Genomic DNA, 18,918 nt, shown 5'->3' on the forward strand with positions numbered 1-18,918 from the left:
CAGTAATCAGTCAGCTATGTGTTATTATATTTGTTATTACATTTATATATTTAATATTATTGTTGCAGTTTATGCAGTTACTGTTTATTCAAGTTTTGTTGCTGTTGTGAATTTTAGAAATACTGACAACACCTACACTCTTGGTTCTTTTGGCCATGTTTGATTTTATAAAAAAAAAATGTGTCAGTTTATAGAACCTTTAACATGGCGAAGAACCTTTACTTCACCTTGCTCAAAGAGCCTTTTGAAGCACCTTTAAGAGTGTAAGATATCTCAAATAAGAGGACAGCCCTAACTTTAAGGTCCTCTCAGACATCGGCATCAGACTCACTTTCAGAGCGTCCTGGGTGTCGTCCAGGCAGTACACTCGAATGTTGTACTCCAGGGCTGTGCAGGTGACGGGGCCGAACACGGCCAGTTTGAGTCTCTTGGTGGTTGCGGCGCTCACCGACTGCCCCACCAGGCAGTATGTGCCCAGAGTCTCCGTCAAAATGTGACAAGCCTCCTCGTCCATCTGAATGTAGCATGGAGTAGTGAAGTTCTCCTCTCCCACCACCACCACGTCCTACAAACACACACACACAGCAAGGCACAGAAAGCACACATCAATGCCAATCGAGGGACTGTAAGTGGGCCCACTCTTCAATTCTTTGCTTTCATAACTGCACCATTGTATTGTCACTGCTGATCACAGCCATGAGTGGGGAAGAAAGCACAGTTCCTCCAGAACATGCTGCTACGTTCAACAATAAAGTATTCAGAACACCATACAATAAACAACCCACAGGAACATGCGGAACAAATGCAAATGTACAAGCCTTGACTACGCTAAACAGTGTAAACCGTAAACTCCTTCCTAGCAGCAGTTAACACTGCCAGAGTTACTGCTACTGAATAATTCATAGCACTTACGTGAATACTCAGTCTACAGACTAATAACCCAATAATCAGCCTGCAGTTTAAGGGGTTAACAAGAGAGTACAGCTTTGTGTGCCTGGAATTAATACGAGGAGCTGGAGACTGCCTGTCCATGAGGTAACAGCATGCAGACCCCCCACAGTTGACCTCTGTAATAGCGCCCATGTCAGGCGCTCTCTGACGCTTTCATTATGGCCATCCGAGGCGGAGGATCTCAAGCTGCGGCTCTTCTCCCCTCTATTAGTCCTAATCCCGGCGCTTCCACGGGCTCCGCACTGTCATTAATTTCATCCCATTATGAGAGAGAGAAAAGGAATTAAAATACTTTATTGTCAGCTTGGCCATTAAACAGCAGTATTATGACTGGTCATTAGCCTCTGTAACGGGTCCTAAGGGAGCGGCGGATTGGAGAGCGTTAGCGAGATAATGAGAAAACAGCGCGGGAAAAGTGGGCTAATGCCTTCCAGAACTGATTTATTTACCCAAGCCCTCGGTCCATCTATCACAGCGTAAAACGCCAGTCCTTCAAAAAGAGGGGAACTTTTGCGCAGAACCAGAACAACAGTCGAAAACTTGCTGTGTTCTTTCCTCATCACCGCAGCTGCGCCTTCTAATGGGCTTCAAGCGGCGCTGGAAAATAGACGACACAAAGACTGCAATATTTATGAAGGAAATCAGACACGTCTTGGAAAGAGTGCTCTACGAAAACATCACATCAAACCGGTCAGGTCGTCGCTCAGCATCCTGGGAGAGGACTCAAATTTACAGCCCAGCGAAACATCTTTCAAAATGACTCATGCGCCTTCACCAGGGATATGTATTTTGACGGAGCGCTTCATTTGCGAGAGGCGAAACTGAGAAAGCAATATTTACTAGCCACATGTGTTCTGCCTTCAGTGAGGAGAGGGTGAAAAAAAAAAAAAACCCTCATCCGCGGACATCATCGAAACTCACCACCTGTCACCCACAGATATTACTCGCTGCATGCCTGACAGCCGTGCGTTGTCATCAATAGCCGTTTCTTTGTTGAAACGGCTGAAACGCACACTTGGTTTTATTGGCCTCTCCATTGGCATTCATCACGCTCACGCTGCCACGATGAAATGCATATTTCCTCTTTATCTGCGGCCGTGTTTTTCCACCCAAAAAGCGCCCCAACCTCTCTCCGCATTCTGGAAGCGGGCCTCGTGAGCTGTTTTGCAGAAGCGGGCATGTTTGGGAATGTATGGAGGATTTATGGTGGTGTGGGGGCCCACTAGGAGAGAAATGGAGTTGGCGAAGTGAGTAATCTGCTGCTCGCTGGAGCGGCCGAGAACCGCAGTCCCCATAGACTTACCCACTCAACAACCTCTCTCTCTCTCTCTTGCGGGTGCGCTCTCTCTCTCTATCTCTCTGGAGACTCTCTGGAGAGTATGAGCTCTGCCCTTAATCACTCTATCCCCAATGTCTCCTTCATTCCTCTTCTCTCCTGCACCCTTCATTCTGAACCTCTCTCTCAGGCCCACTCCATTGTCCTGCGTCTCCGGTGTCACTAGCACTGGAAACCTATTTCTAACCATCATTCTTACCAATCCTTTTACGGCTTACCAAAGAATGTGATTTGCACCTTTCTCATATTTCTAAACTTGGGTTTAAAGAAGGAAAAAACTCTTCAAACACATAAACATCTCACCCTCCCTCCCCTCACCCCAAAGCTGAACACTAGCGCAGTGGAAACATCCTCTGAAATCATAAAAATAATTTTGAACTGCAGTGGGAAAATATGCAAACTTCTTCAATCTCTCAGAAACAGGATTGCAGAAACAAGGCTTGCATTGTTCCGTTCGGAAAAGACAAAAAGGGAAAAAAACAAAACAGCAACTGTAAAAAGCTCATTTTTCTCATGTCAGAGGAAAACAGCACCGTGACTTTGTGCTTCCTGAGTCCAGCTTTTTTCAGCAGTGTTCTTATGAATTGCTAAAGGCTAGAGTGCTTTATGTTTGAGAAGATGAGACAAGGTCAGAGGCTGTTGCTAAGCAGCTCAAAAGCTGTGAGGGTCTGTGGGGAGATGAATGCACAGTCACAGTGATGCCAGAGCAGAGACTTTGACAGTTGCTTGGAGCAATCCGAAAGAAATCGCCCGTGTTTGCGGCTGATTTGCTTCACTTCGGTTCTTGGTCGGAGTCACTCTTGCGACGGAGAGAAATTGTAACGGGTGATACAAAACAAAAAAAACTAACAAAAAAAAAAGAAGTGGTGGGAAAATTAAAGCCAATCACAGCTGCTTTCCTGGTCAGTTGAGCTCTTTTTATAAATAATGCGCTTGAACATTGTAATCACCATTAAATCGATGGAATACCTATACACTATAATCACCATTTGGCATTTGCGCAGCGTGAGGCAAAAGCTAGTGTAATTGGTGGTATAATGACAGCGCTCTCGCGTGCACGAGAGGGAGAGCGAGTGAGAGATGAGTGTGTTCTGAGGAGGGCTGTGAGAGTGTGGGGCTTTTGCGTGGGCTGCCGCTTCCTCACACGCGGCTCATGCATGGCTAATTAGAGCGCTGGCATTGTGTTTGCGTGCGATAACAATAAAGGGCAGTGGTTGGGTGTGTGTAGGGGCTTTGTTCACAGCTACGCCCCCGGCCTGCGCCCAAGATAACCAACTTCTCCTCATCACCCCACGTTAATGACAAGGCCGGCGGGTGGCCCGCGCTATCACTGGCTTGTGCACGGGCTCAGCCTCTGCAAAAAAAAGGAATAAAAAAAAGTCCAAAAAAAAAATAAATGAAAAAGTCCCATCTCTTCCTCTCTGAAGCCTGGAGAGCGAGGCGCAGGGGAGGTGCAGGCACCGTCTGCCTGATAACAGACTGTTCTCCATCGCCATCTAATTAACTCTGGGTTCTGTTTACCAGAGCTCGCGCAGCGTGGCGCGAGCGCGGCTCCGGCTCCCTCTCTCCGCTTGATCTCTTCCTCTTTGCTCTCTATTGCTGGTTGCTTTTTTTTGCACCGTTTGCGCCGAAACAGCTGTCGTGTGTCCGACGTGCTATCTAGCGACAGCACGGGTTCGTCCGGCTCATCGGCCGCCAGGGAGGCCAGCCCAGGGTTCTGCAGGAGACGTGTGCCCAAAAACGCCACACTCCCAGCTTCACACACACAATTCCGAGCCTGGTCTGCGAGTCCCTTAGAAATATTTCATCCTACATTTGTGTGATCCCTCTGTATGAACAGCACGACATCCCCAAGTTCAGAGATCAATCAGCGTATGACCTTCCCCAAGCCCCTCCCACTCACCTCCCACTGGCTCTGCTGTGACTGGCTCTTGAGCTGGATGAGCCAGTCCTCGCTGTCAGCCTCTGCGCAGTGGTGCATGGTGATAATGACGGGACGGGTCAGCAGGGCTCCTGGAGGGCCGCAGCTCACCACCGGGCTCAGAACAGTCTGGGTGTCGTCCACTGAAGGCCTGTAGCCGCACAAAACAGATGGTCAAAATAGGATCAATGGCCATGTATTGATTTCTGTGCATCATTATGTGTAAAATATGACTGACATAAGATCCATAAATACAATAACGCAAATGTCCAGTGTCCGTAAGGGTCAGAACCTTTTACTGGCAGTTTACATTGATTTATCGATAACTGTCCCTGATAAAAACAAGTCATATTTATAAGTGGGTTGTTTCTCACTGTAAAGAGCTCATTCCGCTAATATGAGTAATTTTGAAAAATGACCATTTTACTTTAACTTGTTTAGTCAGGTTTTTGATTGATTTTTAAAGCAATTAAAGGTTTTAGGTGTGTATTTACCAAGGTGAGATTGGTAACCGTCTAAGTCCAGTGTCTGTGAGCAATGTTAGCCTAGCATCCTCCATTGTAGACATGCCAAATGGATTTTTCACTGAACTATTCCTTAAAGACTTGAGTATTTTGTCTACGAATGCCCCGGCACGTCAAATGTAATGTTTCTCAATGTTTCTATCAATATCTTTGCAGCCATACGGTGTCCGCCCTTTCCATTGCATCTCATTGAGGCTGTGAAGATGAGTCGAGATACTTGTGATCGTGTGTCCATCATCTGCCTCTCATCTGTAACTGGTGGATTTGTGCGTCCGTCTATGATTTGTATGAAACTGAGCAGTGGACACTCAGAAACACTGTCTTCCTCTTGCCGTTTATAAACTATTTTATTCATACATGTCTCTACTTTTGTGAGGCTAAGACCCTGGTATTTTTATTTTTATTTTAAGCAACAATAAAATTTGTTCACATGAGTAAAGGTTTGGTTTTGCAGGAAATATGAAGAATTTCTAAAATCTGACTTCAATTTTTCAGGTTTAGGAAGAGAGTATCGCCTCACACAGTGCTTTAGGTCACATGGGGTCTCATTACAGTGAGAGCTGAGGTTGTTCTTTACATTTTGATATAAAACATATGGGTATTATCTAATATGCAAGTGGCTTTAAAGAAGAATTTAAGAAGATATGCAAAAATCCAGAAAATGCCCTTTGACTCCAGAGGGTTAAAGACTACTGTGGTTAAAAAAAGCATTTTATTTATGATAAACATATAAAACTAAGATATGCTCAAATGCTTGACCACCCTTTTGGCTATATGAAATTACACTGGCTGAAATCATTCATTAGCTCCTACCAATCAGCAGTGTGACAATATTTTAGAGACAAAATGTTTTATATATACACATATTTATCAGTCAGGTCCAGTATCTAGACAGTGTGTTAATCATGGTAATGAGCTTTTCTGGCTCTGAGAGAAAATGAGATGCATTTTTGCGCTGTGGTGGCTACTGGAAGGAAACTGCACAGGAAGCACTTGGACCCCAGCTCTCATTATGTTGTTTGTCAGGGCCAAGCTGGAGGAGCCATTGGAAAACTGTGAGGAGCCTAGCATGGGGCAAGACATGAGAGGCGTGTCTGCGTGGTGTGTCTGGCTGGGTGTGCTGAGCTGATGAATGTTGGAATCGGCAGGAGTGTGTGTGTGTGTGTGTGTGCATGTGTGTTTGTAGAATTGGAGAGGGACGTTACCTCATGGTCTCCTTCCTGTGCACCGTCACGTACATCTCATACACCCGTCCCTGAGGGATAGCACCCGCTGGCACCAACAAGCTCACGCCTTTGGGGGGAGACACAAACACACACATACACACACATACACACACGCACAGGCACACAGAGACACACACACAGGGCAACTGTCAGCAATCTGTGACCTCTGCCACACTCTGCCCTCTGCCAGGCCCTGCGTCTGCCAGTGCTCACCATGGCGCCAGGCAAAGTGCAAAGAGCAAAGACCAGTCAATGTCACTCACACACACACACACACACACATACACACACACACTGCCCAGCCAGTCTGCACACCACAGAGCCAGCGCAGTGTGGAAATTCCCTGTCCAAGCTCGGATGTGACACCGTGGAGGGGGCTGATTCTCTCCAGCAGGGAGGCTGCGGCTGCCTGCTTGAGCCCCACAGCTAGCGCATTGATTTTTCATGTCCTTCATGTGAACTCTTCGTGGGGTGACTGCCAGTCTCCTGTACACAGACCATGACATGCATTGCAAGAGGCTTAAACAGTCCTGAAGCTACGAATCCAACCAAACTTGAACCTGAACACCACCAAGAACTAGAGCTCTGTGACAAGGACGCACTGTGATTATACCCCTGAATGAGCAGGTGTGAGGACCATAATGGTCACTGAAAGGGGACAGGGTGAGAGAATTTCTGATTTCTCCCAACAGTGGTCCGAGGAGGTACAAACCACGAACCGGTGACTCATTCATATGCAACAAAGGTTGTCCCATCTGCAGAAGGGCTACCGCAGCACAAGTGAATGTGGCTGGGAATTAGCAGGCTGTAGACCAATAGGCTGGACCATGGAGCAGAAAAAAAGGTCAACCGATCCGGCCCTGTTGTCTTTTACATCACGTGGGCGGTCAGGTACCCGTGCCAGATATGACAAGGCATCTTCTTAAGCCTAGAACTAGCTGTTTTGGCGGCACATGACTATTGGGCATGGTATTAAGCAGGTGGTCATAATGTTTCAATGTTTCTGATTAATAAAAAAAAATTATAAGAACCTGCTGTAATTCGTTATTCTTGCTGTCCTGTAGCAGATAAATACTCATTTGAAAAGGGATGGACAATATGAGGATATTTTATCGAAAACATGATATTGTCATTGTGATACAAGCGAGCGTATCGTGGTTATTGAGGTGAAGAATACTGACCAACTGCACATTTCATTACAGACAGTGTAATTAGTGATTAATTAGATGAAGTGCAGCAGATTTTGAACAGGAATCACTGTACTCAGTATGGGAGAGTGTCCGAACAGAACTTTTGAAAACTCAAATTTTGTCTGCATGTAAAAATGTTGCGATAAATTGTGAAAATGTTGTTAAATATCATGATTTAACATTTTTACCATATCATCCAGCCCTAATTTAAAATGTTCGCTCTAAGCTAAGTTAGTAGAAGTGAATGTTTTGTTATGAGTGAATTAAATGCTGTGCTCTGTCTTGTTTTGCAGAAATATAAATGGCTCATGTTCGCCTTTTCTTGACACTGAAACAAACCCAAGTAAGAACTGCAGTCTGAAACCTGCTCATCCATAACATACAGTACATTTACAACATTTATGACATAACAAGCTGAAGCTAATTATGTAATTACATTTAGGTATAACAGCAAATAGACAGCAGTAATGAATCTGGATGGATAGAGTCGTAGTTTTTCTTTTTTAACTTAATGGGTAACTTCTAATGACTTCTAACGACACATACAGAAACCCATCTGTGAATGATCAGGGTGCTCACAGTATCATGAGGGCCAACAAGGTGAAAGTGACTAAGAAATGACATCCCGTGCAGCCCTGTCAATAACACCCTATGTTTTGCATGCAGGGCGCTACGAAATCCTCCTAAAATGCTTTGTGACACTGGCTGTTGTAAAAATGAGGTATGTGATGAAACTGGAGCTGAACTGAACTGTTTTGTCATTTGTTTCCTCAGATTCGACAGCTCAAGCTTCACCCGCCACACACACACACACACACACAATGTGTCCCACTGTCTCGCATTATTCATTAGCAGCTCAGAAACTGTGAGAAACTTCTTGAGCTCGGAGTTGTTATGCTTTTCACTTCACTCCAGGCTGTGAGCTCCTCCGCTGCTGAAATATTCATCTGATGAAATGTACAAGGAAGCTTTGTGTAAATGAATGGGGAGGGCCTGGGGGATAATCCAGGCTTTGCACATGGCATGTTTCTGGTTTTATAGACCAACAAACGTCTGCCGGCACATGCGCTTCACGTGATGCTAGCAGTCCACCCATCCTAGCACCGGAAGTGCCTTGTGAGGGTTCTTTATGGTCCAACCCTCCTCTACTACGACCCAGTGGGGAATAGCTGCTGTGCACGGGCCGCGGCCGCATTACGCACTTCACACGCTGGTTAAGAGCGACGTTTTAATCCCGTTTCATAATGAATTAATGGGCAATAGTCCTGCCGGTTCCGGAGGGGATGGCCGACTGACGTGAGAATGATTACCCTTTCAGGCTCCAATCTACGAAGTGCCCTAATCCCTTTATATCGCATATGCTGCGCTAAGTCACTTTGAGCGCTCCTCGCAAACAGATTTACGAGTGGGCCGTGCCGTCCGAACGGAAGATGCCGCGCAAGGCTCCGGCTCTCAGGAGAGCTTTAAAAATCATGCGTCCATGATCGGAAGATTCAGTGTGTCTGCTCTGTTGCTAGGGCCAGCGCCAAGATCTATTGACCTGGAGAGAGTGGAGGCTGCAGCCATCTATTGAGCCGGACACAGCGGCTTCAGAAGCACAAGACAAACAGGATGGGTGGTTCGGGGAGGCAGCTCCACTGATTTTTAGAGCATCCCAAAATGAATAGAGATTTGCATTTGCACACTAATGTCCTATTTAATACAGCTTCATCACTAGTCATTAGAATCGTCTTATTGTGGCTTGCAAATAATGAGAGTGACAAAACTGCTGCTTCTCCTGACGAACCAAAACAGAGCTGGAAATCAGGCCAATTCCAAAACTCCAAAACTCTTAAGTAACAGTACTGACTCGTTTAACTTACACCCCTAAAATGTACATAAACTCTAAGCTCTAGTCAAAGCTGGCGAAGCTGTAAAACGTGATGGTGACTTCGGGAGAATATGGTGCTGTTGGTACTGGAGAGCAGCTCATCACCTCAAAACTCTGCTAATTATGAGAATATGGATGGCTACAGGAACCAGGCCTCAGGAACACAGCTTTTCCTGTGCCAGTGTCCGCAGAAGGGGAAAGTTCTCTTAGTGAAAGCCGCTGAGGCAAACACCGTCTATTCTCTCCACTGTCCTTGAAAACAGCTGGACTACCTCAGCTGAACCAAACTGGAGATCACACATCAGAAGGGAGAGTACTGGCTTTTTTTTTTTTTTAACCAGTGAGACCTGTTAAGCCAAACCTGGGGAAGCAAGCAGGGGCAAGCTTTTCTGGCTAGCTTTTCTCTTCACACATTGCACTGAAAGGAAACAAGGAGAGGACAGCAACACTATCAAGAATACTTAATGTTTTGATACAGTGCTACAACTTCGCGTAAAAAGGAAAATCAGCGTGTTTAATCTTGAGGCAAAATAACAGCTTTTGTACACTATTCATCTGAGCATTGTACCCCGACCGAGTGAGCCAGGTGCATCGAATTCCCACAAAGAACTTTTTTTCACCCATTAAAACTCAACATAGCACTGATTCATTACAAACCTAAAGCACTCTTGGCAAGCTTCTCAGCTTGTGGATGTCTTAGAGACATACATGGCAACTATCCACCACTACTCTCATGTTTGATTGGCATGTACACCATGATAAACAGCACCCCAGGCCAAGCGTGCACGATCAGCTTTCACAGACAGCAGCTCACTTTTCTTCCCACATGCCTGTTAGTTATGCGAGAGAATGGGTCCGAGGCCCGGCATCGATCAGTTCTCTTTGAAAAACACACACAGAGCACAGGAGTGGGTGTTGGAGTGATGTCAGGATGGCAGTATTCTGAAGGCTCTTTGGACTCTGGCAGTGTTTAATTTAACTGCTGAAAGCTGCCTGTAATCTGTGTTTATAGGTTGGGCTGTAATTCTGACACCACCTCTCCCTCAGCGGCACCCAGCGTGGTCTGCTCTTCATTAAGCCATTCGGCTTCAAACAGTGGCTGGAAACAGCCAGCCTAGATGGTTGCAACATCACAAACCTCCAAACTGCATGTGCTGACACCTGTGTAAACTGTACTCTTCTGGATCACTTCAAGCTGTGCCACACAGACTGAGCAAAACTCAAGCACACTTCTAAACATCTACAAGACGTTCTAAGAGACTATAATAGGGACGTTTCAACCACAATTTTCTGGCAAGATCCTTTAGTCCAGCATTTAGTGCTGGATATCCGCTAACACAGTATCTGATCTAATATTAGCATTAGCAATATTAGATCATTCAGCTGCATAGAACAGGTAAATTAAAGGATTGGTTCTGAGAAAATCTCATTTACACATTAACACATCTTCCTTTTACCCCAAATTTAGCCAGCCTGCAAATTTTGCTTCTTCAGTTGTACTAGAGCCTAATGTCTAACAATGGCTAACAGACACTAGAGGTCTATAGTCACCGAAATCCTTTCTTTCCAGCTCCTTATCATAGTGGCGGGTACTTGTCGCTGTGATTTACAGCACACAATGCCCTGCTGTGAACTATAATTATATACAAAACCTTACCATGTAGCTAAACACTGTGAACACACTTATAGACACAATGAAGTTCTGTTCATTTAAAATGTTTACTGTGCTATTCTAGGGTTTGTTAGCCTTGTAGCAGCAAAGCTAAAGTAAAGCAGAATCTGTTCACTAATCATGTCTTGGATGAATGACTACATCTGGGGTATGTGGGAGATTGTGTAAATATGATTTTTAGCTAAACCATTAGGGCTAAGTACATTTCTGTATGCTGGATATGCAAGAAAATTGCTCCAATATGAGCTACGCAGCCTACTCACTTTCCACCTTTGGCCATCCTGTTACATAAAGCATTTGACAAAAATGCAGCTAACTCAACCACCGTCAAAACACTGCCACTGCACTGTTGGTCTGCTTTCATTTTACATACAGCTCCATCCTGCAGACATTTACACTGCTAGTTAACCTCTGAAATATGCCTCGCTGTTGTAAGCTGTGGATACATCACCTTCATGACAGTGGCGTCAATAAAGTGCACTGGGGTAAAACAGCCATAACAAAAGACGGTAATTGGACTGGCTTTAATGTATCAGCCAATGATCCATAGATCTAAACTGGCTCAGACATCTCACATCAGATCTTAAACATTCACGTACCAGAGTTGGGGACGATGAGGTGCCCGCCGAGGGAGTTGAAGGAGCCGAAGGCCGTGCAAGAGGGGTCCCGGCTGCGCACCAGGCTCTGAGTGCGCCTGCCCATGGTGTCGCTGTCGATCAGTGAGTGCGGGAGCTTGGGCGAGAGCTTGGACGAGAAGTCCGACAGGTCCTCCTGTGGCGTGACCAAGCCTGAGGAGTTGTACACCTTGATTTTCAGATTGGGCAGAGGGTCCAGCAGCGGTGAGTTGGTCATTGGGATTTTGTCGGCCACGTCATGGAGGGCGTAGACGGGTCCGCGGTACATGGCTGCGGCAGAGGTCAGGTCTGGAGGTGCGGCCAGGAGATCAGCTGAGAGGGCAAAAAGGGGGAGAGAGAGAGAGAGCGAGAGAGAGCGTCATAATCATTCTGTGATTTAAAGTCTGTGATGACCTGCTGTAACCTTCTAAAATGAAATAAGTAATTATGGCGCCTTAGAACATTGTTGTTATGAAGAGATGTAAGGCGTTATGTGACATGAATTTATAAGGTTGTGTAATATTGCTTTATAAAGTGTTATGCATGTATTTATAACTACTAAAAAAAACTCATGCCAGTTATCATGCCATTATTAGGTCATTTGTATGCTATATAATGCATTATAAATCATAGGATGTGTTACTAAGAAGTTGATAACTCGTCATAATAATTTATTTAATAAGTCATATTTTTGTATATGAGTTTTTGCAATACAAGTGCATTACGCAATGATGTCAGTGTCTGCAAAAGAGCACTGTCATTTTAGCTGATGTTTCAGTGTAACGATATAAAAGGTTGCGTTTGACATCTCTAGATTCATGCATGCCATAAATCCAATACAGTTGGCTTCTCTGACATTCCCATAAGTCTACTGATCAGGACATTCTATTTTATTTTATATCCATCAGAGCCATTAGGACGAGACATCCTGTGATTGAGAACTTTCCATTTAGAAAGACTGCAGCCTTTTCTGGAGCTGAACAGTAGCAGCATTCCTTTTAAAAACACTCTCGGCTTCTTCTTGTCTGAAACTGCACCCTTCTATGGCTTACTAACTACACTGAAAAATGCCTGGTTGATACTGGTGCATGTATTTTTATTGAATTCTGTGTAGAGTACGATTTCTGGTATCAACAAAACCCTTCACCAATGTAGTAAAATAAATGACCTGGTTCCGTTGCCTTCCGTTCTATAGAAATGAAGCCTAAACTGCCAAAACCAGAGTCTGCGCAGTAGAGACAAGAGGCGGAGACAGCCTTCATTGAGCTTACACCGCAGAAGCAGAGTGGATTTTCAAACTGGATTCCCAGTTTGTCCGGTAAGTAGACGCTCCAACAGCTCATGTAAGTTCCAACACGACTATTCCACCCAAGGCTGTCAATCACCTCATTCCTAAGTGTAACCCCGCCTTCTAATGACATAGCAGAATAAGGGTTTAAAAACTGATTTCAGGGGGGAAATGAAAAATGGGCCAGTATTAGCACAGGGAAAGCTAACTGTTGGAATTCAGGATTCATACACTTTAACCAATTTGAAATTCAAGGACTTTCCATGACTTTTCAAGCACCAAAAAACTAAATTTCCAGGACCAAAATTTTTCCCGTAATTTGTTTTAGTCCATGCTAGTAGCTGAAAGAATGTCCAGGCTGGCTAGTTAACAACATGATGCACGTTCATGATACTACAGCCAACTGTGCATGGTCATACGAAATACAGGCAGCGGTTGGTCATATGAAAAATTATGCTACTGTAAAAGTTTGTGTTTTATATTATTATATAAAATGACGACAGGTGCTCATTATAATAGTTTCCCTGACTTTAAGGTACTCTTTTCAATTTAGTTATTTTTCAGGAGCTATTCAGTACTGGATTTCAGCATGCTTATTTTCCATGACTTTCCAGGTCTTTCAGAACCCGTACGAACCCTGGAATTAGACACTGGAGATGGGAAGGAGGAACTATAGCTGTGTGCATGGCCACAATTTTGTCATCAAAGCAATCAAAGGAAATGTACATATAATAATCAATGATCAATCAATGTTATTAATTATGTAATTACATTTAAACTGTATATCAAAATGAAAACATAAGGTTTCAGACCTTAAAGTGTTACATTTAAGGTGAACACTTAAAGGACACTACCTCCTATACAAGTAAAGCAGTCAAGGTGAGCCAAGGTCCTAACACTGGCTTGGTTACATGATTAAGTAGGTCTCCTGGTCTCCGCTACAGATCGCAGCACATTTGGTGGAGGGATGAAAGTGGCCTTTAGTCTATTCCTCTCTCCCTCACTTCTTCTCCTCTGTCTGAAGCAGGTGAAGCACCTGGGAGGGTCAGCTACGGATCAGTTCGGCGCTCGGGCGCAATGCTCCGGGCAGCAGATGGCTTCCTTATTAATGAGCTAATCCCTTCGCAGGTACACAGATGAATATGCACGGGCGTGCTGAGTGGGCGTGGCGGCCCCGCTGAGTGCTCGTCGTCCGCCTACCCTCCACCTCCTCAGCTGCTGAGAGCGACTCCGCCGTGGCCTCCGGTAACCCTGCAGTGTCCATGCATGCGCGATAAGCATGGCTCATAAGCATGCTGGAGTCACTGCGATGGCTGCGCTCTTGCTCTCTATCTCGTGTCTCCAGTACAGCCAGAGCTTCAGCAACCATGGTAACCTGCTGCGTGCCGAGCGTTAAATATATTGGTGTTATTGGAGGCGATTTGTAATGCGCTGAATTACAGCTACGCTCGTTACAGTGCTTCCGTGTAGTGGTACTTTTTAAACTACACTTTTCAAGTTTTTTCAAATTTTTTAACCATTACAAAGTAGGTATGACTACTGGTGCACAGGTTTTAATTTGCTTTAGACTTATAGGGTCAAAAATGTCTATACAGCACACTGAATACTGTGTTAAATGTCCCTTAGCAAGTTACACCTTGACCATCAACAAGCATCTGGTAGAATTCTGGTAATAAAATTAGTAATTAGATTTCTGACTTTTGAACACGGTCCACAGATTTCCAACAGGCTTAAGGTTTAGGACTTTGGTAAGACCATTCCAAAAGCCTAAGGTTAGCCTGCATTATCCATTCCACAACCACCACTGAGTGTACTGTATTGTACTGTTGGAACCGTGTAGCTGATGGTTTGAGGTTATATGCCTTTATTATTTTAACCTCTTCATGCAATGTACCATGAAAACAGCCCCAGAACTTGATGTTTCCACCACCATGCTTAACACTTAACACTTCTTGGGGTTAAATGCCTCAACTTTACTTCTACACATTCTTTTGGTCAATGCCACCAAACAACTCAACCTTTAAAACTCTCCTCCAGAAGACTTGCTCTAGGTCCATGTCAGCTGAAGTGTTGAAGGTGTACAATATTTCAGAAATGGCTCCCCGTGACGTTACTGACCTGTGAGGAAAAGGGTTTGTTTGACAGCACTTATCGAACTGAACTACCCAAGCTACAATGAAAGGGAGCTCAGTGCAGATCTGAGAAGGATGATTGTAGATTTGATCCTTAGACCTTCACATTGTACTGTGAGTTGGTCAAGTCAATGAGTGCTGTCAAACAAACCCTTTATGTAAGGGCATGGAGACGCTGCCAGCTGTACCAGCATGATCACGAACAGGTAGTTAGGAAAGCTTGGCTTTTTGGTCTATATATATTTATTCATTACCCAGAACATATAATTGTGTAGAAAATGAACACTGATGTGCTCAATTCTTGTTGTTTTCTATAAAAAATGTATGCTGTAACTCATTCTGCCCCAGAAAAAGAACAGCCTAAAGAAATCACTGAAATCCCAATATTACCATGACAATCGTGTCCATGATGAGAGCGCGCTAACTTCATCACTTGATAAGAACGTTCCACCTCTTTCCTGACTAATTTCGACTCACAATCCTCTGAATGACACAGAACTGTCCTAGAGCAGCACTCTCCCTTCGCCACAGTTTTCTAACTTTCTAACTGCGATGCGGCGTCTCCGTGAACTTCCCCGAAGTAGAAAGTATGTTAATAGAATGCAGAAACCTCAGAGTTAACCGAGCCTGCCCACATGCCTCACTGTTTACCTCCCCTTTCCACAACACCTTTCAGTCAGCTCGCCGCGGCTGATATCTAATTATCATCGAACGTGCCACACAGGCAGACCTAATTATGGCTTCATGATAACTTGCAGATTGCCTTCACATCAAAGTGACAAGCATTCTAATGGTGTCTTGGCAGAAACATCACCTAGCGCTCGCAATGCTCCTCTCCCCCCTCCTTCCCATTCTCTCTTTTGTGCTTTCCCGTCGCGATGGCAGAGAAAAACGCTCGCTTTGAATTATGAATGTGTCTCCCCCTGGCTCCCCACACATTTGGGCGACGCTTCTGACACATATCAATTCTCAATCTGCTGTTGTCACCTCCGTCACCCTTCTCGCATTCATCAACAGCGAAATGACCTGCCAGTTCCTTTTTACATTATGGCGACAGTGAGGAAATAAAGAGATATGTCAAAACGTTTTTGAGGGACAAAGACTGTGCTGACAATTGCTCTTACGTTCAGTCCCTCTTGCGCATGTGTGTGTGTGAGAAAGGGGAGGGGGGTGAATGCACGTGATTGGCTGGTGGAGATGGCCGGTGTTTAAACTTTCACTTCCGAAACAACTGGTATAGACTCACCTGTCCGGGCTGTCTTGATGCTGACGGGCTGGAAGCCGCCGTTGAGAGCTGAGGAGTCGATGATGTCAGAGTCGAAGTCGCGGTGATTCTTGCGGTAAACGAAGAGGGCCACGATCACGGAAATGACTAAGCACATGATTACAGCGATGACGATGCCCACGTACAAAGCCACGTCATCAGTGCTTGGGGCAGCTGTGGATGAAGAAAAGAGATATGTGGGTTTTTTTTTTTAACGAAATAAAAAAATGAGAAAAGAAAAAGAGGGAGGGAGAGAGCGCGAGTGAGAGACGAGGGGAGGGGAAAGACGAGAGGGGAAAAAGAAAGTGATCAGTCCCAAAAGGCTTTGAAGTAAAGAGCTGGGGATACAGAGAATGAATCATCACTGATTGATAGCACTTTCATTAAAGCTGTGTCAAATTAGCAAGGAGACGCTCTCTCTGCGGTCCAATATCCTGTTCACAGATAGCTTGGTATATTAATAACTAGGGGGGGACTTCATTACCTTCTACTGAGTGAAGCTTTCCTGACTGGAATGTAGAGAAACTCATTTTTGAGATCAGTGAAGGAGGTGTTGCTTGTACAGTAGGCGCTGCAGTGCATGTTGCTTCCAAATAACAACCTTTTATCACCACGCCACTAAATAAACACTCCGGTACTGTACGGACTCAAAGGCATAACAGCTTCCACCACCACCACATCAACCCAGAGAAACCGCAATGTACATGTGACATTAGCCAGTTATCAGGGAAAAAGCGAGCATGCAGCTGAATTGGGGTTCTGGCAGCATTTGAGGCATGTGGAAAAAGCAGGCCAATACATCAATGCATCAACACTACAATACCCTGTACCATCCCTTTCACGGGGTATGTGCATTAGAGATATGCTTCTCAGAACATGTAAGAATGGATTAAAAAAAGCTCTGCAACATCTGACATTGCTTCAAATTACAGAGGTCCTCTACAGAACATGCACCATTCCTTCCTGACTTCCTCTCCCTGGCTTTGTTCCCTCGCTTTGCTGATAAAATCTAGAAATAGCCTCCAGTTTCACTTCACCCTCTCACTCTATGTCTTTTCCCCCCTCTCTCTCTCTCTTTCTCTCGTTCTTTCTTTCTGCAGCTGAAAAAAAAAACATTAGCGATTATACGGAATGGTGGGCCCGGGCTATCAGGGCTATATGATGTCTGACAAGCAGTCATTAGGAGCAACACTTGCCGCTCGCTTCCATTGAGACGGAGCCTTTGTCCCCCTCCCCTCGCGATAATTGTGATGAATGCGAACCGCCGTCAAAGCAGCCTGACAAGTAAGGGAAATTACTCCACTTTAAAGGTGCTGGAAAGGCACTGGACGACAGGCACAACTCTTTCCCCTCCAGAACACGGCGCATCGCCGCTGCCTACATGAAAACCTGGTAAGGGCTATTGATTCCTCCATCAGCCTTAAATGGAACATAATCAACCCTTGCCTGGCACAGAGAGCCCGAATGGATTTGTGCGCCTAATTCTCTCATTTGCAGTCGCTCCAAAACTCAGAAGTGGAGGGCCTTGCGTTGGATTGTGGGAGTGCATAAATTAGCAGCGCACAAAAGAGCACACTTAAGCGCCAATAACACTGCTGCCTTTAGTGCCGCTGCCGTTCCTGAGTTAATTCCACACTGCGTGCCTGTAGTTCACGGCTTGACCAGTAGGTGGCAACATCATCCACGAGTATTGGATCCATTGAGAGAGAGAGAGAGAGAGAGAGAGCAAATATCACAATATGTCTTCATCATGTAATAGAACTACAAAGGTCCTGTGAACCCATATAGCCCATGGTCCTGGCCACTGGTCGAGGGTGTGTAAAGCAGCAGTCTCTGCAGTCAACAAACGCATCTGATTGAAATGCATCCGACTGACCGGCGATATTTCCTTATTCTCGTGTGTAGCAGTGGCCTTGTCCTAAGTCCCAAAGCCGCCTGCATTTTTTTTTTTGTTCTTTAATTAAAAGCGTGTATCTGGTATCTCCTCCACTGGCACAAAAAAGTGGAGGACACTGTTTGTGCGAGAAGGGCATATGTGTGTGTGAGTGTGTGGGAAGGCTTTCTTCAGGGATGTGGTGTATTGTTGCGGTGCTTGAGGCAGGGGCCCTTTTAAAAGGTAGTACCAATCAATGTCAAGATTGGCTCTGCGCTGGCCCTCGCCGGCCTTAATCACTGTGACATTACAAATTAATCTCCTTAATGGGAGCCCTGCCCTCTAAACCCAGCTGCTCTGACCTCCACGCTCGACTCCCCTCTCACCGTCCACGGCTACTGCTCACGCCCTGGACCTTACATGGCCATAGCTAGGTGTGATGGTGTGGACGTCAAACCCAAAGGGTAAAAAACCTGCAATGCTTAGAGAAGAACATGGTTATCCAGCCTTGTGTTTGAGAAGTGGTGATCAAACCTCAAAAATCAGGGCCAGATATGAGTGTAAATGGATACCTACAGTGTAATATTTATCAATAACGTCTTCTTGTTCTCAGAAGAATCTTTAAGAGCAGAGCATTTAAACATGTGTTTTACAGTGGTGTATTATGGTGGGCAAGGGAAAAACAAGCTTTCGGTCCCTGCTTGGGCAACCACACCGCCACAGTACAGAGGTCATGGTTCAGTGAGTGCTGTCCCATGGAAAAGACACTGTAAGAAGACTGATGGTTCCCAACCGTGAGTTCCACACAGAAACCAGTTTTGCAAAACATTATTGTCATTATTGTATCATATTATAATCATTTATTACGTTATATAAGAAACGTATTAAAGGTTAGACACAGGTGGGGGTCTTGTCATGGAAAGGTTTGGGAACCCCTCCCTACATGTCGACTGTTAGCTACATGCCATGCTAAGCATGTCATATAAATCAAATGAAAGCCCTCCCAGCTGTACTGAAATCGCACCGAACCGTGTGGTCAGAACTGGGGGTGTATTAA

General features: G+C 45.0%; 1 protein-coding gene across 2 annotated transcripts in view; it reads right to left on the reverse strand.

Annotated features, from left to right (window-relative positions):
• The window catches only part of unc5cb (unc-5 netrin receptor Cb), a 164,712-nt gene that overhangs the window by 8,956 nt on the left and 136,838 nt on the right, over positions 1–18,918 (reverse strand). For both annotated transcript variants that reach the window (XM_072659307.1, XM_072659306.1), the window contains 5 exons: positions 15,971–16,162; positions 11,290–11,637; positions 5,938–6,025; positions 4,191–4,359; positions 332–565 (listed from right to left, as the gene is read on the reverse strand). In XM_072659307.1, the coding sequence (XP_072515408.1) occupies positions 332–565; positions 4,191–4,359; positions 5,938–6,025; positions 11,290–11,637; positions 15,971–16,162 (1,031 nt within the window). The remainder of the gene's footprint in view (positions 1–331; positions 566–4,190; positions 4,360–5,937; positions 6,026–11,289; positions 11,638–15,970; positions 16,163–18,918) is intronic.

This window comes from Salminus brasiliensis, chromosome 16 (genome assembly GCF_030463535.1).
Source record: "Salminus brasiliensis chromosome 16, fSalBra1.hap2, whole genome shotgun sequence".
In the NCBI taxonomy this organism is placed as follows: Eukaryota; Metazoa; Chordata; class Actinopteri; order Characiformes; family Bryconidae; genus Salminus; species Salminus brasiliensis.